The 15865-nt window shown below is 39.1% G+C and overlaps 1 protein-coding gene across 20 annotated transcripts in view; it reads right to left on the bottom strand.

Annotated features, from left to right (window-relative positions):
• The window catches only part of LMNTD1 (lamin tail domain containing 1), a 557729-nt gene that overhangs the window by 164333 nt on the left and 377531 nt on the right, over positions 1 to 15865 (bottom strand). Inside the window, exon 1 of one of the 20 annotated variants that reach the window (XM_021092175.1) lies at positions 11055 to 11367. The exons of 18 other annotated variants lie outside the window; for them this stretch is intronic. In XM_021092175.1, coding sequence (XP_020947834.1) covers positions 11055 to 11081 — 27 coding nt within the window. In that variant the 5' untranslated portion in view covers positions 11082 to 11367. Of the gene's footprint in view, positions 1 to 11054; positions 11368 to 15865 lie in introns of those variants that run through there. One more of the 20 variants, XM_021092184.1, reaches the window with a different exon arrangement.

Below are 15865 nucleotides of genomic sequence, written 5' to 3'. Positions count from 1 at the left end.
AGTCTGTGGGGCTTCCCACCTGGGAGGTATGGGGTTCCTTATATTGTGTAATTGCCCCTTCTACCTCTTGATGTGGCCTCCTCTTTGTCTTCTGGAGTAGGATATCTTTTTCAGTTTCTGGTCCATTTGGTTGAGGATTGCTCAGCATTTGGTTGTAAATTTTGTTCTTAGTAGAGAAGTTGCGCTCCAGTACTACTACTCCACCATCTTAATCCCATCTCCTAACTTGAGGTATTTTTTTTCCATTTGTTTTTATTACTCAAATGAATTTATCACATCTGTAGTTGTATAATGATCATAACAATCTGATTTCACAGGATTTCCATCCCACAGCCCTGGCACATCCCCCCACCCCCCAAACTGTCTCCTCTGGAGACCATAAGTTTTTCAATGTCTGTGAGTCAGCATCTGTTCTGCGAAGAAGTTCCGTCTGTTCTTTTTTCAGATTCCACGTCAGTGAAAGCATTTGATGTTGATGTCTCATTGTATGGCTGACTTCGCTTAGCATGATAGTTTTTAGGTCCATCCATGTTGCAAAAAATGCTGGTATTTCATTCTTTTTAATGGCTGAGTAATAGTCCATTGTGTATATGTACCACATCTTCTGGATCCACTCCTCTGTCGATGGACATTTAGGTTGTTTCCATGTCTTGGCTATTGTAAACAGTGCTGCAATGAACACTGGAGTACATGCATCTTTGCGAGTCATGGTTTTCTCTGGATAGATGCCCAGGAGTGGGATTGCTGGATCAAATGGTAGTTATGTTTAGTTTTCTGAGGAATCTCCATACTGCTTTCCACAGTGGTTGCACCAATTTACATTCTTGAGGTATTTTTTAATTTCCTTCTTCATTTCCTCATTGACACATTGGTTTTTTAGTAGCATGTGGTTTAGTCTCCATGTAGTTAGTTTTTTCTCATTTCTTTCCCTGTGGTTGATTTCTAGTTTCATGCCATTGTGGTCATAGAAGATACTTGAAGTTATTTCTATACTCTTAAATTTGTTGAGGTTAGCTTTGTGCCCCAGTATGTGATGGATCCTTGAGAATGTTCCATGTGCACATAAGAAAAATATATATTCTGATTTTTTTTTTGGCTGTAACACCCTGAAAATGTTGATCAAGTCTAACTTTTCTATTGTTTTCTTTAGGATCTCTGTTGCCTTATTGATTTTCTGTCTAGAGGATCTGTCCATTGATGAGAGTGGGGTGTTAAAGTCTCCTACTATGACTGTATTCCCATCAATTTCTCCTTTTTATGTCTGTTAGTATTTTTTGTAGGTATCTGGGTGCTCCTATACTAGGGGCATACATATTGACGACTGCAGTAGCCTCTTCTCGTATGGATCCTTTAACCATTAAATAGTGTCCTTCTTTGTGTTTCTCTCTGGCCTTCATTTTGAAGTCTATATTGTCTGATATGAATATTGCAACTTCTGCTTTCTTGTCTTGTCCTTTCGCATGAAATATTTTTTCCCATCCCCTCACTTTCAATCTATATGTGTCCTTTGCCCTAAAATGAGTCTCTTGTAGATAGCAGATTGTAGGTTTTTGCTTTATTATCCAATCTGCCACTCCATGTCTTTTGATTGGAGCATTCAGTCCATTGACATTTAAGGTAATTATTGACAGATATGTATTTATTGCCATTTTAAACCTTGTTTTACTTTTGATTCTATATTTCTCCTTTCTTCCTTTTTTGGGGGTGGTCGTGGATGATTTCCATTTCTTTTATGCTTGAGTACTTTTCTTTTTAGTTTTTGTGAATGTAATGTTTGGTTTTGATTTGCAGTTGCCCCATTTTTTAAGAATGTTAACCCCTTCCTGTATCTGCTTGCTTTAGCCTCATAGTCATATAGGCTCAAACACATTATTAAAATTAAAAAAAACTATATTTTCTTACTTTCTTCCCCACATTTTATGATTTTGAAGTCTTTTTTTTAACATCTTTATTTTTGTCCTTTTGCTGTTCCTCAAGTTTATCTTCACTTTTACAGAGGTTTTTTTTTTTTTTTTTTTTTTTTTTCCTCTTTTAGATCTGTATACTGGCTTATTTAAGTGATTGCTTAATAACTATGATTTCATCCATCCTATTTCTTCTTGCCTTTTTTTTTTTTAATTTAGAGAAGCCCTGTCAGTATTTATTTTAGAATGGGTTTAGTACTGTACTCTTTTAGCTTTTGTTTGTTGGAGAGATTCTTTATTTCCCCTTCTATTTAAATGATATTCTTGCTAGATGGAGTATTCTAGGTTGCAAATTTTTTTCTTTCAGCAGTTTAAATATACCTTGCCACTCCTTTCTGGCCTGTAGTGTTTCTGTGGAGAAATCAGCTGATAGCTTTATGGGGTTCCCTTATAATTAATGCTTTGCTTTTCTCTTGTTGCCTTTAGAATCCTCTCTTTATCTTTAACTTTTGCCATTTTTATTATAATATGTCTTGGTGTGGTCCTATTTGGGTTCAACTTGTTTGGAGCCCTCTATGCTTCCTATATCTCAATTAGAGTTTCCTTTAGATTTGGAACGTTTTTAGACATAATCCTTCAAATATATTTTCAATCCCCTCTTCTTTTTCTTCTCCTTCTAGAATCCCTCTTATGTGTAGATTGGCCTGCCTTATATTATCCCATAGATCTCTTATATTGCTTTCATGTTTTTTCATTTGGTTTTCCATCTGCTGTCCTGATGGGGTGATTTCCATTATTATATCTTCTAGGTCACTAATTTGTTCCTCTGCATTATTCTTTCTGCTCTTTAGTGTCTTTACTTCAGTTTGTGTCTCTGCAAATGAATTTTACAATTTTTCTATGTTCCTTCTTATATTTTCTAGTTCCTTTCTAAAGGAATCTGCATTACTGTTCATATCGACTCAATTCCTTGATGTTCAGCCTTAATTCCTTCAGTATTTTCACTACCTCCCTTTTGAACTCAGTGTCTGTCTGACGCAGAGATCTGTTTTATTGTTTGCTGCTTCAGGTGAATTCTCCTGTTCTTTATAACTGGGAATGTTTCCTGAGCTTCTTCACCCTGCTTATGTTTTTCTTTTTCTATGAGTTTAGGAAACAAAACTACAGTCACAGAAGGCTACTTCTATGCAATAGCACCCCTTTGTATAATGTGGGAGGTTACTCTTTATTTTTGGTGTGGGAGTTGGAATATTTGCTTCTCTTTCTTCAGTGTGAGCAGGCTGTAATCCCCAGGGTGCTGAGTGTGTTTCCAGGGAGAAGGAAGCAGTGGGTAGGGCTAGTAGTCAGGGACTGGTTGCTGAGCTCTTAATAGCAGCAAGGACCTGCAGGAAGTTGCCACTGGCTACTTCTAGTTGCAGGGCCCTGGGAAGTAGTAATGAGCCTAGGCAGATTTACAAGGTGCCTAGAGCATTTTTGGCAGTGGCAGTAGCAGGGTGTGAGTTTCCAGGGGAGTGAGAGCAACAACAGATAGTGTTCAATTGCAATGCCCTTCTCTGAAGTGTTTGGAACCACAGGTGGTGCCTGTTCAGGAACCCCTATTGGTAGCGGGCCACAACCACCTATGGAGTCAGTGATAACTGCAGTGGTTTTCCCCTGCCACCTGAAGACTATGCAAGAAGCACCCTTTCTCACTCATCCCACACAGGAGGGGCTGAACAGACTGTCCTAGTTGCAGGATCCTGGGAAGTGACAGAGATCAAGCATGTGGGCACCGCCCAGAGCATTCAGCAATGGGAGCAACAGAGCTGCTGTGCTCCCAGGGGTGCGAGAGCAACAGGTGGTGTTCAGTCACAATGCCCTCCTCTGTGATGCCCTTGAGGTGACTGGGGTTGCAAGTGGTGCCTGTTCACGGACCTCCAGTGGCGGCAGGCCACGCCCACCTCTGCAGTCAGAGATAACAGTGGTGGTTTGCCCCAACCATCTGTAGACCATGCAAGAAGCACCTCATCCCACTTAGCCCCCACAGGAGGTACTGCACCAGCTGCTCCTAGTTGTAGGTTCCTGGGAAGGGACAGTGATCAAGCATCTTGGCACTGCCCAGAGCATTTGGCAGTGGCAACAGCAGAGCAGATGTGCTCCCAGGGGAGCTAGAGCAACAACATGTGATCTTCTGTCACCAAGTCCTCCATTGTAGTGCTCTCTGAGGTGGTTGGGGCTGCAAATGGCTCCTGTTCAGGGATTCTTGTTCTCTGACTCCACACCCACCTCTAGAGTCAGAGATAAGGGTGGTGGTTTGCTCCTGCCACCTGCAGACCATGCAAGAAGCACCCCATCCTGCTTAGCCCATGCAGGAGGTGCTGCAACAACTGCTCCTAGTTGTAGGGACTTGGGAAGGGACAGTGATCAAGCATCTGGGTCCTTCCCAGAGTGTTTGGCAGTGGAAGCTACAGGGTGGGTGTGTTCCCATAGGGGTGACAGAAATAATGTGTGGTGCTTGGCTGCAGTGCCCTCTTTTTTTTGCCAACCGCTGTGATGACTGGAGCCACAGGTGGAGCCCACTCACAGGCCCCTGGTTGTTCCATGTCATGCCTCCCTCTGGCCTCTGAGATACCTGCCATGGTCCATTCCCGCTGCCTGTAGGTCATGCAAGAGGCAACACAACACACTTAGCCCCCCACTGCCCTTAGCTCAAACAAGTAGCTTCTCACTACCTGTAGCCGGCACCAGAGGTACCCTGCCCTCTGGGAGCCCATGTGCATGCACAGGGAGATTCCTACGGCAGTCTACCCCTCCTCCTTTCACCCTCCCCAACAATGGTGTCTTGCTTCTCCTGCGGGCCCAGACCTTTTCTCTGGTTCCCTCTGCCATGGAGTTCCACTCCCCAGTTCATAGCACACTGCTCCCTGCTTGTGGCACATTGCTCCTTAGCCCCTTAGGCTGTTTCCACACAGCCAAACCTAGTCCTTTCCCTGGGATTGACCTCCAGAGCCTAAGTCTCAGTGTTCAGCCCCCGCCTGAGTGTCTCAGGCTGTGGTGTCCAGGGAGGTGCTGCAGATGATCTGTGCGGCTCTCACTCTACTTTGCCCTCCTCAGTCAAGCTGCTGTGCTTTTCTCCGTAACTTTGAGGTTCCTCTGTCTTGACTGATCTTATGGTCGGTAAGGTAGCTTCCCAGGATGTGGTTTCCTTTTCTCCTTCACAGTTCCCTCTCAGGAATGCTAGCCCGTCCTGATTCCTTTTCTCTCTCTCTCTTTTTCTTTTATTCTACCCAGTTTTTCAAGTGTTTCTTGCCCTTTTTGGAGGTTTAATTCTTCTGCCAGCATTCAGTAGATGTCCTGTGTGAGTCATTTTACATGTAGATGTGTTTCTGTTTTGTGTTTGCGGGAGAAGGTGAGCTTGACGTCTTACTCTTCCGCCATTTTGATCTGCCTCTTACTTTCATTCTTTTTTTTTCATTCTTAATATTATTACTCAAATCTTCCATAAAGTATTTTTTGACTATCCCAAATAAGAAATGATTTCTTTCTCTCTTGAATATCCTTGAGGTAGGTTTTTCCATTCTTTCCCCTGGTGTTATAACTTTCTACATTACATTACAGTTATTCTGCATTTGCTGTATCCAATCATAATAGACTCTAAGTTCCCTGAGGACAGGGGCCATTTCTTGGGCATCTTTTCTCCTTCCCTAGTGCACACAATAGAAACCTTATAAGTACTTGCAAAATAGCAATGAACAAATTCACCACAGTAGTAATTATAGCTTTAGCACAATCTTTACTCACAAATTACATCTTGATGAAATTACAAATTAACAAATCCCATTCTACCTACAAATTGCCTAGTGAATCATTCATCTGGAGGGCAATTACTTGGCTCCTTTTTAGAGGTGTTGGCAGGCTCTGAAAGATGAGCAAAGACCTGAAGAAGGCTAGTTGCTGCTCAGAAGTAAGAAACTGGGAAGAGTTTTTGTCCATAGCGAACGTTTTCAATTCCAGTATCAAATTTCTTAAATTCTTTTGACTGTAAGATACACCATTATTTTATCAATTACCATGGATAAGAAGTCTAGGGTGGGGAATCTAATGAGAGACCCTGGCATAAAGCCAGGATCCCCAGCGGATAACATGCATGTCTTAACTTTTAGCCCTAGTAAGAGAAAGAAAACGAAAATCTCTCCTGAGATTTTGAACCATAACCATTACTCATATAGGTATGAAGTCTGAATTAACATCACCAGTGTATTGTAAAAAACTCAGGAAGATAATTTATTTAAAGTTGTCTCGGGTTGCTAATGCCCCTAAGTAACTGTTGGAAATAAATGCATATATAAGAAATTCAATTCAGGCAACACAAATGCCATAAATTGCCATTGATTATACAATGCACCTCAATTTCAGAGGTGTTAAATTGTGAAAAAAAAATCATCTTAGAATTGATGTACTACATTGTTTCCCTTAAGGACTGAGAAGGTCTGTAAATAACTCAATGAGAGAGATTCAAAGTAAAAGCAAACCTCTCTCTCTTTGACATTTTGACCAGGACCAATGCTTCTCTTCCATAGACCAGTTAGGAAGTACCCCTGCATTCATAAAATAGATTCTTAGAGGGTAGGGCATTTCAGGGTCTGTGATGATCTCATTGTCCTGTCTTAGGAAGCCCATTGTTGGAGACTATCTGGGGTTGGGGAGGAGATGGTGAGAATTCGTTCTCTAGTCCCAGTGTACTGACCCCTTCTACCCACTAGTGCCTCGATTTCATTATTCCACTGTGAGACTTCTTGCTTTGTGCACTATCTGGTGGTCTACCTGCTTGGTTGTCTTCCTTTCCTCATCTCACAGAGCACAGTGAGAAGAAGGTCATTCACACAAGCAGACATCATACATCATGGGGCACATCTGTGTACACGTACATGTGCACACACATTCACACAAAATGGGAAGATTGGCTGATCATTCTTATACTATTGTGAATAAGCTTAAATCCCTAAAATGTGATGTTTCCTTAAATGGGAATTTAAATGACACCAGAGGAGGAGAAAAAAATGGTCCAGACACACAGATAGGGTAGGTTTATGTGCAACATTGCACCAGTGGTCTTTGGGCAAGTAGAGCTAATTTGAGGAGTTAGGGCCTGAAGGTTGGAAAAGTAGTGGCAATTTTAGGTGAGAATGTGCTAAAAACAAACTATTCAACTTTGTAGTTTTTTTTCCCTTAGTGACTCTCATGAGGACAGGTAACCAAATACGAATATAACGTGCTTTCAGTGTGACTTTAGATAGGGATCACACAATATATTACATGTGTAAGTGAATTATTTTAATGCAAAACCATATAAGTGGGAAAGCTGTTTAATACTCTAATGAAGATTCACTACCAATGGTGTGTACTAGAGCCTAATAAGACTATGCACAAATACTGAGCAATCCCCTGGTTGTCATTCAATGAATCAGTACTGAAGTTTCATGTTCAATCTCTTGCTATACAACAGTATGCAATCTTAGAATTCACTTAAGCAAGTAACAAAAACATCCTTCAAAGACCTGTCTCAGGAATACTTACTAATCAAACTCACCTATAAGACAATCAAGATCAGCTTATCAGCTGAATGAAATATCTAAATAAGCCAAACTCAGCTTCCGAATATATTGTTATTTATAAATTATGATATTTGATTTATAAATTGACTAAAAGCATAAAACTAAAATAAACTGCTATCTTTTTTTTTTTTTTTGTCTTTTTGCTTTTTCTTGGGCCGCTCCCACCGCATATGGAGGTTCCCAGGCTAGGGGTCCAATCGGAGCTGTAGCCACTGGCCTACGCCAGAGCCACAGCAACGCGGGATCCGAGCCGCGTCTGCAACCTACACCACAGCTCACGGTAACGCCAGATCGTTAACCCACTGAGCAAGGGCAGGGACCGAACCCGCAACCTCATGGTTCCTAGTCGGATTCGTTAACCACTGCGCCACGATGGGAACTCCTAAACTGCTATCTTAAGGAGTAACTGCACATATTTGTTTCAAAGTGTTTCCTCCTTAGGCTGTAAATTGTCTATCAAGCTAAAAATGTGCATATATATATATGATAGTTATTGGCCACCATCTGTATTTCTAATTGCCAGTTTCACTTCATTATTTGGGTGTTCTGCATGACATGCTATGTACAAAACCAAGGTCATTATCTTGCTCACTTTCCAAACATACTGGAGATATTATCTCCATCTGCCTATACTATGACAAGTAAAACCAATAAAGTTACTCAAGCTGAGAGCTTTGGACTTATTCTTGATTCTTTCTTCATACCTCAATATACTCAATCAATGATTACAAAAAGTCAAAATGTCTCTTGTATCCATTCCCTTCTCTTTGCAACAATATCACTATAGCCTCACATTATATTTCTCCTAAAGTATTTAAATAGCCTCTACATGGTCTTGTCCTTCTAGTATAGTCTCTACATTATCACCAAAATAATCTCAAGCATAGCTCTAATTGTTTAAATTATTTGATGCTCCAGGAAAGAAAAAGAAACTCTTTAGCTTAGTTCTTGATCTGGCCTAAAATGACTCTCCACCATCATCTCTAGCCATCACTCCTCACAAGTCCCATAATCTAACCACAGTAGGTTATTAGACATTTCTTAATGCTGTCCAGCCTTGGTGTGTTTGCTTGTTTATTTATTTATATTAATTTTATCTTATTGCTATAATAATACTTAACATGAGATCTAGCCTCTTGACAACTTGTCACATGTACAATAGAGTATTACTACCTATAGGTACAATGATGTACAGGAGAGCTCCAAAAACACACTCACCCTGTTTAACTGAATCTTTATGCTTGTTGATGGGTACCTCTCCGTTTCCTTTCCTCCTAGTCCTAGTAACCAATATTTCACTCTCATTCTATAAATTTCACTATTTTAGACATCTTTGTTTAGCATAGTTGTTTCCTCTGCCTAAAATGCCCTGTCCTCTTTGATTTGATAGAAACTCACTAATCCTTCAAAAGTTCAGATCATATGTCATCTCTATTTTGTGGCTGTTCATGACCGCCTTTATCCCTGCCCTCAATCCCTCTCCATCTTTGCTCCCACAAATCTCTACTTGAGTATTGATTATATTATTACAGTCAAAGATGACAGGAGTAAGTATGCACTTTGGCCATACCACCTATAGGTAGCCAGTGTTGGTTCTGATTAGCTGGTTCTTTTTCAGTATAGTTATTAAACTTTTTGAATGGAACTCCTGATGATAGATGCTATCTTGGTCTATCTCTATCAGATGCTGTGAAAGATAAAGGACAGGGGATATCTCATTTATCCTCATATCTATAGGAACTTCCCTAAACGTTTGGTGAAATGAACAAAATGTAGATGATTAATCATTATAGTAATTCTTTGAAAAATAACATTTCTTTAATCTAAATAATTACTTTTATCTTAGAAATTATGAAGTTTGCTTGGTTTATACCCAATGATCATCAACCTCTTTTATGATCAAAGATATACTATGGATTTGATATGCTCAGGGACAAGACAGAACAGGTGGTTTGAGCACCCTCAGGACTTTCCCTTCTTGAAACTAGGTAGGAAAAACCTGGACTCTGGAATCAGACAAACCTCAAATTGAATTGAGAACAATCTCTTAAAAATAATGTTAAGCTGTTGTTATGAGAACTGAGGCCATATATTTAAGAACATAGGCTATGATCCTCCACAGACAGTAAACTTTGATCTCCTTGAAAGTAATTTCTTAAAAGATAAATTTTATATTTTGAATATCAATCTCTATAATCAGAAAAAGAGTAAAAAAAAAAAAAGGCATACAAGCAACATCTTCCCTAGTAACATTTCACAGAAGCTGTACATAAGCCACGACAAAGGACAACACACCTATTACCAAGCCACTTCCGAATATGCTGATAAGAAATGATCATATGGCTATTGTTATGTCCTAGGAACAAATTAAGGGCCCAAGATAGTTTTTTCTCATCCAAGAAAGAATTACTTTTTTTTTTTTAACCACTAAAGCATCTGGTTTTAAAACATCTGAATCCATTTTCAATGGAGGCATCTCCTTTGCTAATGAAATATGGGAAGCAACTGCAGCATAGTTGGTAGATGCTGCCAAATTGGTGATGTAATTATAGTTATTTTATTTCTCTGACTTTTGAACATTTTAGATGTAGGAAAGGTGGTTCTGAGAAAAAGAAATGTTGAATATCTGTAAGTCAAAAATTTAGTAAAAAAACAAAAACTGTTCCAAATATAATCACTTTTTTGATTAAAATCTATTATCCTAGCCATCTAAATATAACAAGGGAAATTAATAGAGAGGAAAGATTGATATTGAAAAGGGTAGGGAGATGGGATTAAGCTGGCAGAGTAGAGGGACTAGAGCTCACTTTTCTCATAAAAGGAACAAAATTACAACTAACTACTAAACAACCTTTGACAAAATAGACTGGAAATTATCAAAAAATATATCCTACTCTAGAAGACAAAGAGAAGGCCAGATCAAGATGGTAGGGGGGCGATTACATGACAAAAGCAACTTCAGACTCACCAGGTGGGAGGCCCACAGACTGGAAAGTAACTATATCACAGAGGCTCACCCATGGGAATGAATGTTCTGATTCCCAGGTCATGTTTCCATGTCTGGGGATCTGGCATTGGGAGGAGGAGCCCCCAGAGCATTTGCATTGAGGGCCAGCAGAGCTTGTGCACAGGAGCTCCACAGAACTGGAAGAAACGGAGACTCCACTCTGGAAAGGCACACACAGAGTGTGTGCACAGAATCCCAGGGAAAAGCAGAGACTCCACAGGAATCTGGGTCAGACATGCCTGAGATCTTTGGAGGATCTCCTGGGGAAAAAAGGGGGTGACTGTGGCTTGTTGTGGGGGAAGGACATTGGAGGCAAAGGGCTTGGGAATAATCATCAGCAGGAACTCCTCTAGAGGTGGCCATTTTGGAAAAATCTGGCCCACCCATCAGGGCTGAGAAGCCCCAGGTCAAACAACAAACCAGGTGGGAACAGAGCCCCATCCCTCAGCCAACAGGCTGCCTAAAAACCCCCCAGGTACCCAGCCACCTCTAATTACACCCAGAGACAAAGCCCCACCCACCAAAGGGATAAGAATCAGCTCTACCTACCAGTGGGCAGGCACCAGATCCTCCCATTAGGAAGCTTGTAGCAAGTGCATACCAACTTCAGCCACAAGGGGGGCAGACATCATAAGCAAGAGAGGCTACAATCCAATTGTCTGCAAAAAGGAGAGCACACCAAAAATCTATACAAAATGAAAAGGCAGAGAATTGCGATTCAGATAAGGGAACAAGAAAAAGCCCCAGAAAAACAGGTAAGTGATCTGGAAATTACCAACCTCCATGAAAAAGACTCAAGAATCTTCTTTAATTACAGTAAAGAAGATTCAAGATCTTGGAAATAAACTGGAGGCAAAGATTGATAAATTATAAGAAACACTCAGCAAAGAAATAGAAGATTTAAGGATTAATCAAGAAGAGATGCAAAACAATAACTGCAATAAAAAATTCACTACAAGAAATAAGAATAAGGCACAAATAAGCAAGGTGGAAGACAGACTAGTGGAAATCATGGATATGGAACAGAAAAGAGAAAAAAGATTGAAAACAAATGAAGACAGACTAAGAGAAATCCAAAACAATGTTAAATGCAACAACATCTATATTATAGGGTGCAAGGAGGAGAAGAGAGAGAGAAAGGGCCAAAGAAAAGATTTGAAGAGATAATAGACAAAAACTTCCCTTACATGGAGAAGGAATCACTCACTCAAATCTAAGAAGCAAAACCATGTAAAATAAACCCAAGGAGGAACACCTCAATACACATATTAATCAAAGTGACCAAAATTAAAGACAAAGGGAAAATATTGAAAGCAGCTAGGGAAGAGAAATGAATAACATACAAGGAAACCCTGATAAGATTATTGGCTGATTTTTAGCAAAAACTCTGTAGGCCAGAAGAGAGTGGCACAATATACTTAAAGTGATGAAAGGAAAAACCTCCAACTAAGATAACTCTATCTAGCAAGGCTCTCATTCAGATTTGAAGGAGAAATCAAAAGCTCTACAGAAAAGTAAAAGATAAGAGAACTCAGCACCACTAAACCAGCTTTACAACAAATACTAAAGGAACTTCTCTAGGTGGAAAAGAAAAGGCCACAACAAGAAATAAAAATATTACAAATGACAAGGCTCACCAGTAAAGGCATACATATAGCAAAGGTAGGAAACCATCCATACACAAATATGCTACCAAAACCAAAAACTGTGAGAAGAGGGGGGTACAAATGCAGGATACTGTGTACCTGCAATTAAGAGACCAGCAACTTAAAACAATCTTGTATATATGTGGACTCCTATATCAAAACTTAATGGTAACTGCAAACCAAAAATATAGGATACACATACAAATAAGAAAAAGTAATCCAAACACCACACCAAAGATAGTAAAAACCTCAAGAGAAGAGAAAGAAAATGGGAAGAAGAAAGACCAACAAGAACAAATCCAAAAAAGATAATTAAATGGCAATAAGAACATACACATCAATAATTACCTAAAATGTAAAGGGACTAAATGCCCTAACCAAAAGACATAGACTGGCTGAATGGATATCGAAACAAGACCTATATATAGGCTGTATTCAAGAGAGCCACTTTACTTCCAGGGACAAATACAAATCGAAAATGAGAGGATAGAAGAAAATATTCCATTCAAATAGTAATCAAAAGAAAGCTGGAATAGCAATACTCATATGAGACAAGATAGACCTTAAAATAAAGAATATTATAAGAAACAAAGAAGGACATTACATAATGATCAAAGGACCAATCCAAGAAGAAGATATTACAATTGTAAACATATACGCACCCAACACAGGATCACCTCAATATATAAGGCAACTGCTAACAACCTTAAAAGGAGAAATTGACAATAACACAATAATAGCAGGTGATTTTAACACTCTACTTCCAGCAATGGACAGATTATCCAGAAAGAAAATCAACAAGGAAACACAAACTTAAATGATGCATTAGAACCAATGGACTTGATGGATATTTATAGAACATTCTGTACAAAAGCAGCAGAAAACACATTCTTCTAAAGTGCACAGGGAACATTCTCTAGGATAGATAACATTCTTGGCCACAAATGAAGCCTCAAGAAATTTAAGAAAATTGAAATCATATTAAGCACCTTTTCTGATCACAAAGCTATATGACTGGAAGTCAACAACAAGGAAAACAATGCAAAAAACACAAACGTGGAGACTAAACAACATGCTACTAAACAACCAATGGATTACTGAGGAAATCAAAAAGGAAATAAAAACTATCTAGAAGCGAATGACAACAAAGACACAATAATCCAAAACCTATGGAATGCAGCCAAAGCAGTTCTCAAAGGACATTTATAGAAATACAAGCTTGCCTCAGGAAACAAGAAAAACTCAAATAAACTAACCTTACACCTAAAGCAACTACAGAAAGAAGAACAGACAAAACCCAAAGTCAGGAGAAGGAAAGAAATCATAAATATCAGAGCAGAAATAAATGAAACAGAAATGAAGAAAACCATAGAAAACATCAATGAATCTAAAAGCTGATTCTTAGAGCTCTTGTCGTGGCACAGTGGAAACGAATCTGACTAGAACTATGAGGTTGTGGGTTCAATCCCAGGCCTCGCTCAGTGGGTTAAGGATGCAGCATTGCCATGGGCTGTGGTGTAGGTCATAGACTTGGCTCAGATCTGGCATTGTTGTGGCTGTGGGTGAGGCCAGCAGCTGCAGCTCTGATTGGACCCCTAGCCTGGGAACATCCGTATGCCACAAGTGTTGCCCTAAAAAGCAAAATCAATCAATCAATCAAATTTAAAAAAATAAAAGCTGGTTCTTTGAAAAGATCAACAAAATCGATAAACCCTTAGCCAGACTTACCAAGAAAAAAAGAGAGGACTCAAATCAATAAAATTAGAAATGAAAAAGGAGAAGTTACAACAGACATCACAGAAATACAAAGGATCATAAGAGACTACTACATGCAACTATATGCCAATAAAACAGAAAACCTAGAAGAAATGGACAAATTCTTAGAAAAGTAAAATCTTCCAAGACTAAACCAAGATGAAATAGAAAAGATGAATGGACCAATCGCGAGAACCGAAATTGAAACTGTGATTAAAAAACTTCAACAAACAAAAGTCCGGGACCAGACGGCTTCAAAGGTGAATTCTACCAAACATTTAGAGAAGAGCTGACACCTACCCTTCTGAAACTATTCCAAAAAGTTGCAGAGGAAGGGATACTCCCAAACTCATTCTATGAGGCCACCATCACCCTGATACCAAAACCAAAGAAAGATACCTCAAAAAAAGAAAACTACAGGCCAATTTCACTGATGAACATAGATGCAAAAATCCTCAACAAAATACTAGCAAACCAAATCCAACAATATATTAAAAGGATTGTACTTCGTGATAAAGTGGGATTTATCCCAGGGATGCAAGGACTTTTCAGTATCTGAAAATCAATCAGTGTGGTACACCACATTAACGAACAGAAGAATAAAAAGCATGAGATCCTCTATTGAGATGCAGAAAAAGCCTCTGACAAAATCCAACACCCATTTCTGATAAAAACCTTCCAGAATGTGGACATAGAAGGAACCTACCTCAACATAATGAAGACCATATATGACACCCACAGCTAACATTGTTCTCAATGGTGAAAAGCTGAAAGAATTCTTGCTAAGACCAGGAAACAAGGGATGTCCACTCTCACCACTACTATTCAACAGAGTTTTGGAAGTCCTAGCCACATCAATCAGAGAAGTAAAAGAGATAAAAGGAATCAAAATTGGAAAGGAAGAAGTAAAACTATCACTATTTGTAGATGACATGACACTATACCTAGAGAATCCTAAAGACTCTACCAGAAAACTGTTAGAGCTCATCCATGAATTTGGCAAAGTAGCAGGATACAAAATTAATACACAGAAATTGATGGCATTTCTACATACTAATAATGAAAGATCAGAAAGAGAAATTAGGGAAACAAACCCATTTACCAGCATATCAAAAAGAATAAAATACTTAGGAATAAACCTACATAGAGAGACAAAAGACCTGTACTCTGAGAACTATAAGACAGTGATGAAAGAAATCAAAGATGACACGTTAGATGGAAAGATATACCATGCTCTTGGATTGGAAGAATCAATATTGTCAAAATATTTATACTACCCAGGGCAATCTACAGATTCAAGGCAATCTTTATCAAATTACCAAGGACATTTTTCACAGGACTAAATCAAAATATTTTAACATTTGTTTGAAGGACTAAAGACCCTGAATAGCCTAAGCTATCCCAAGAAAGAAAAATGGAGCTGGAGGAACCAGTCTCCCTGACTTCAGACTATATTACAAAGCTACGGTCATCAAAACAGTATGTTACCACTACAAAACAGTAGTACAAAAACAGAAATATAGATCAGTGGAACAGGTCAGAAAGCCCAGAGAGAAACCCACGCACCTACAGGCAATTAATCTATGACAAAGGAGACAAGAATATACAATGGAGAAAATACAGTCCCTTCAATAAGTGGTGCTGGGAAAACTGGACAGTTACATGTAAAAGAATGAAATTAGAACATTCCCTAACACCATACACAAAAAGAAACTCCAAATGGATTAAAGACCTAAATACAAGACCAAATACTATAAAACCCTTACAGGAAAACATAGGCTGAACACTCTCTGACATAAACTATAGCAATATCTTCTCAGATCCAACTCTAGAGTAATGGCAATAAAATCAGAAATAAACAAATGGGACCTAATAAAACTTAAAAGTTTTTGCACAGCAAGGGAAACCCCAAACAAAATGAAAAGACAACCCACAGAATGGGAGAAAATATTTGCAAAT

The sequence above is a fragment of the Sus scrofa genome, chromosome 5 (genome assembly GCF_000003025.6).
Source record: "Sus scrofa isolate TJ Tabasco breed Duroc chromosome 5, Sscrofa11.1, whole genome shotgun sequence".
Classification (NCBI taxonomy): domain Eukaryota; kingdom Metazoa; phylum Chordata; class Mammalia; order Artiodactyla; family Suidae; genus Sus; species Sus scrofa.
This window is presented reverse-complemented; position numbering and strand designations above follow the sequence as displayed.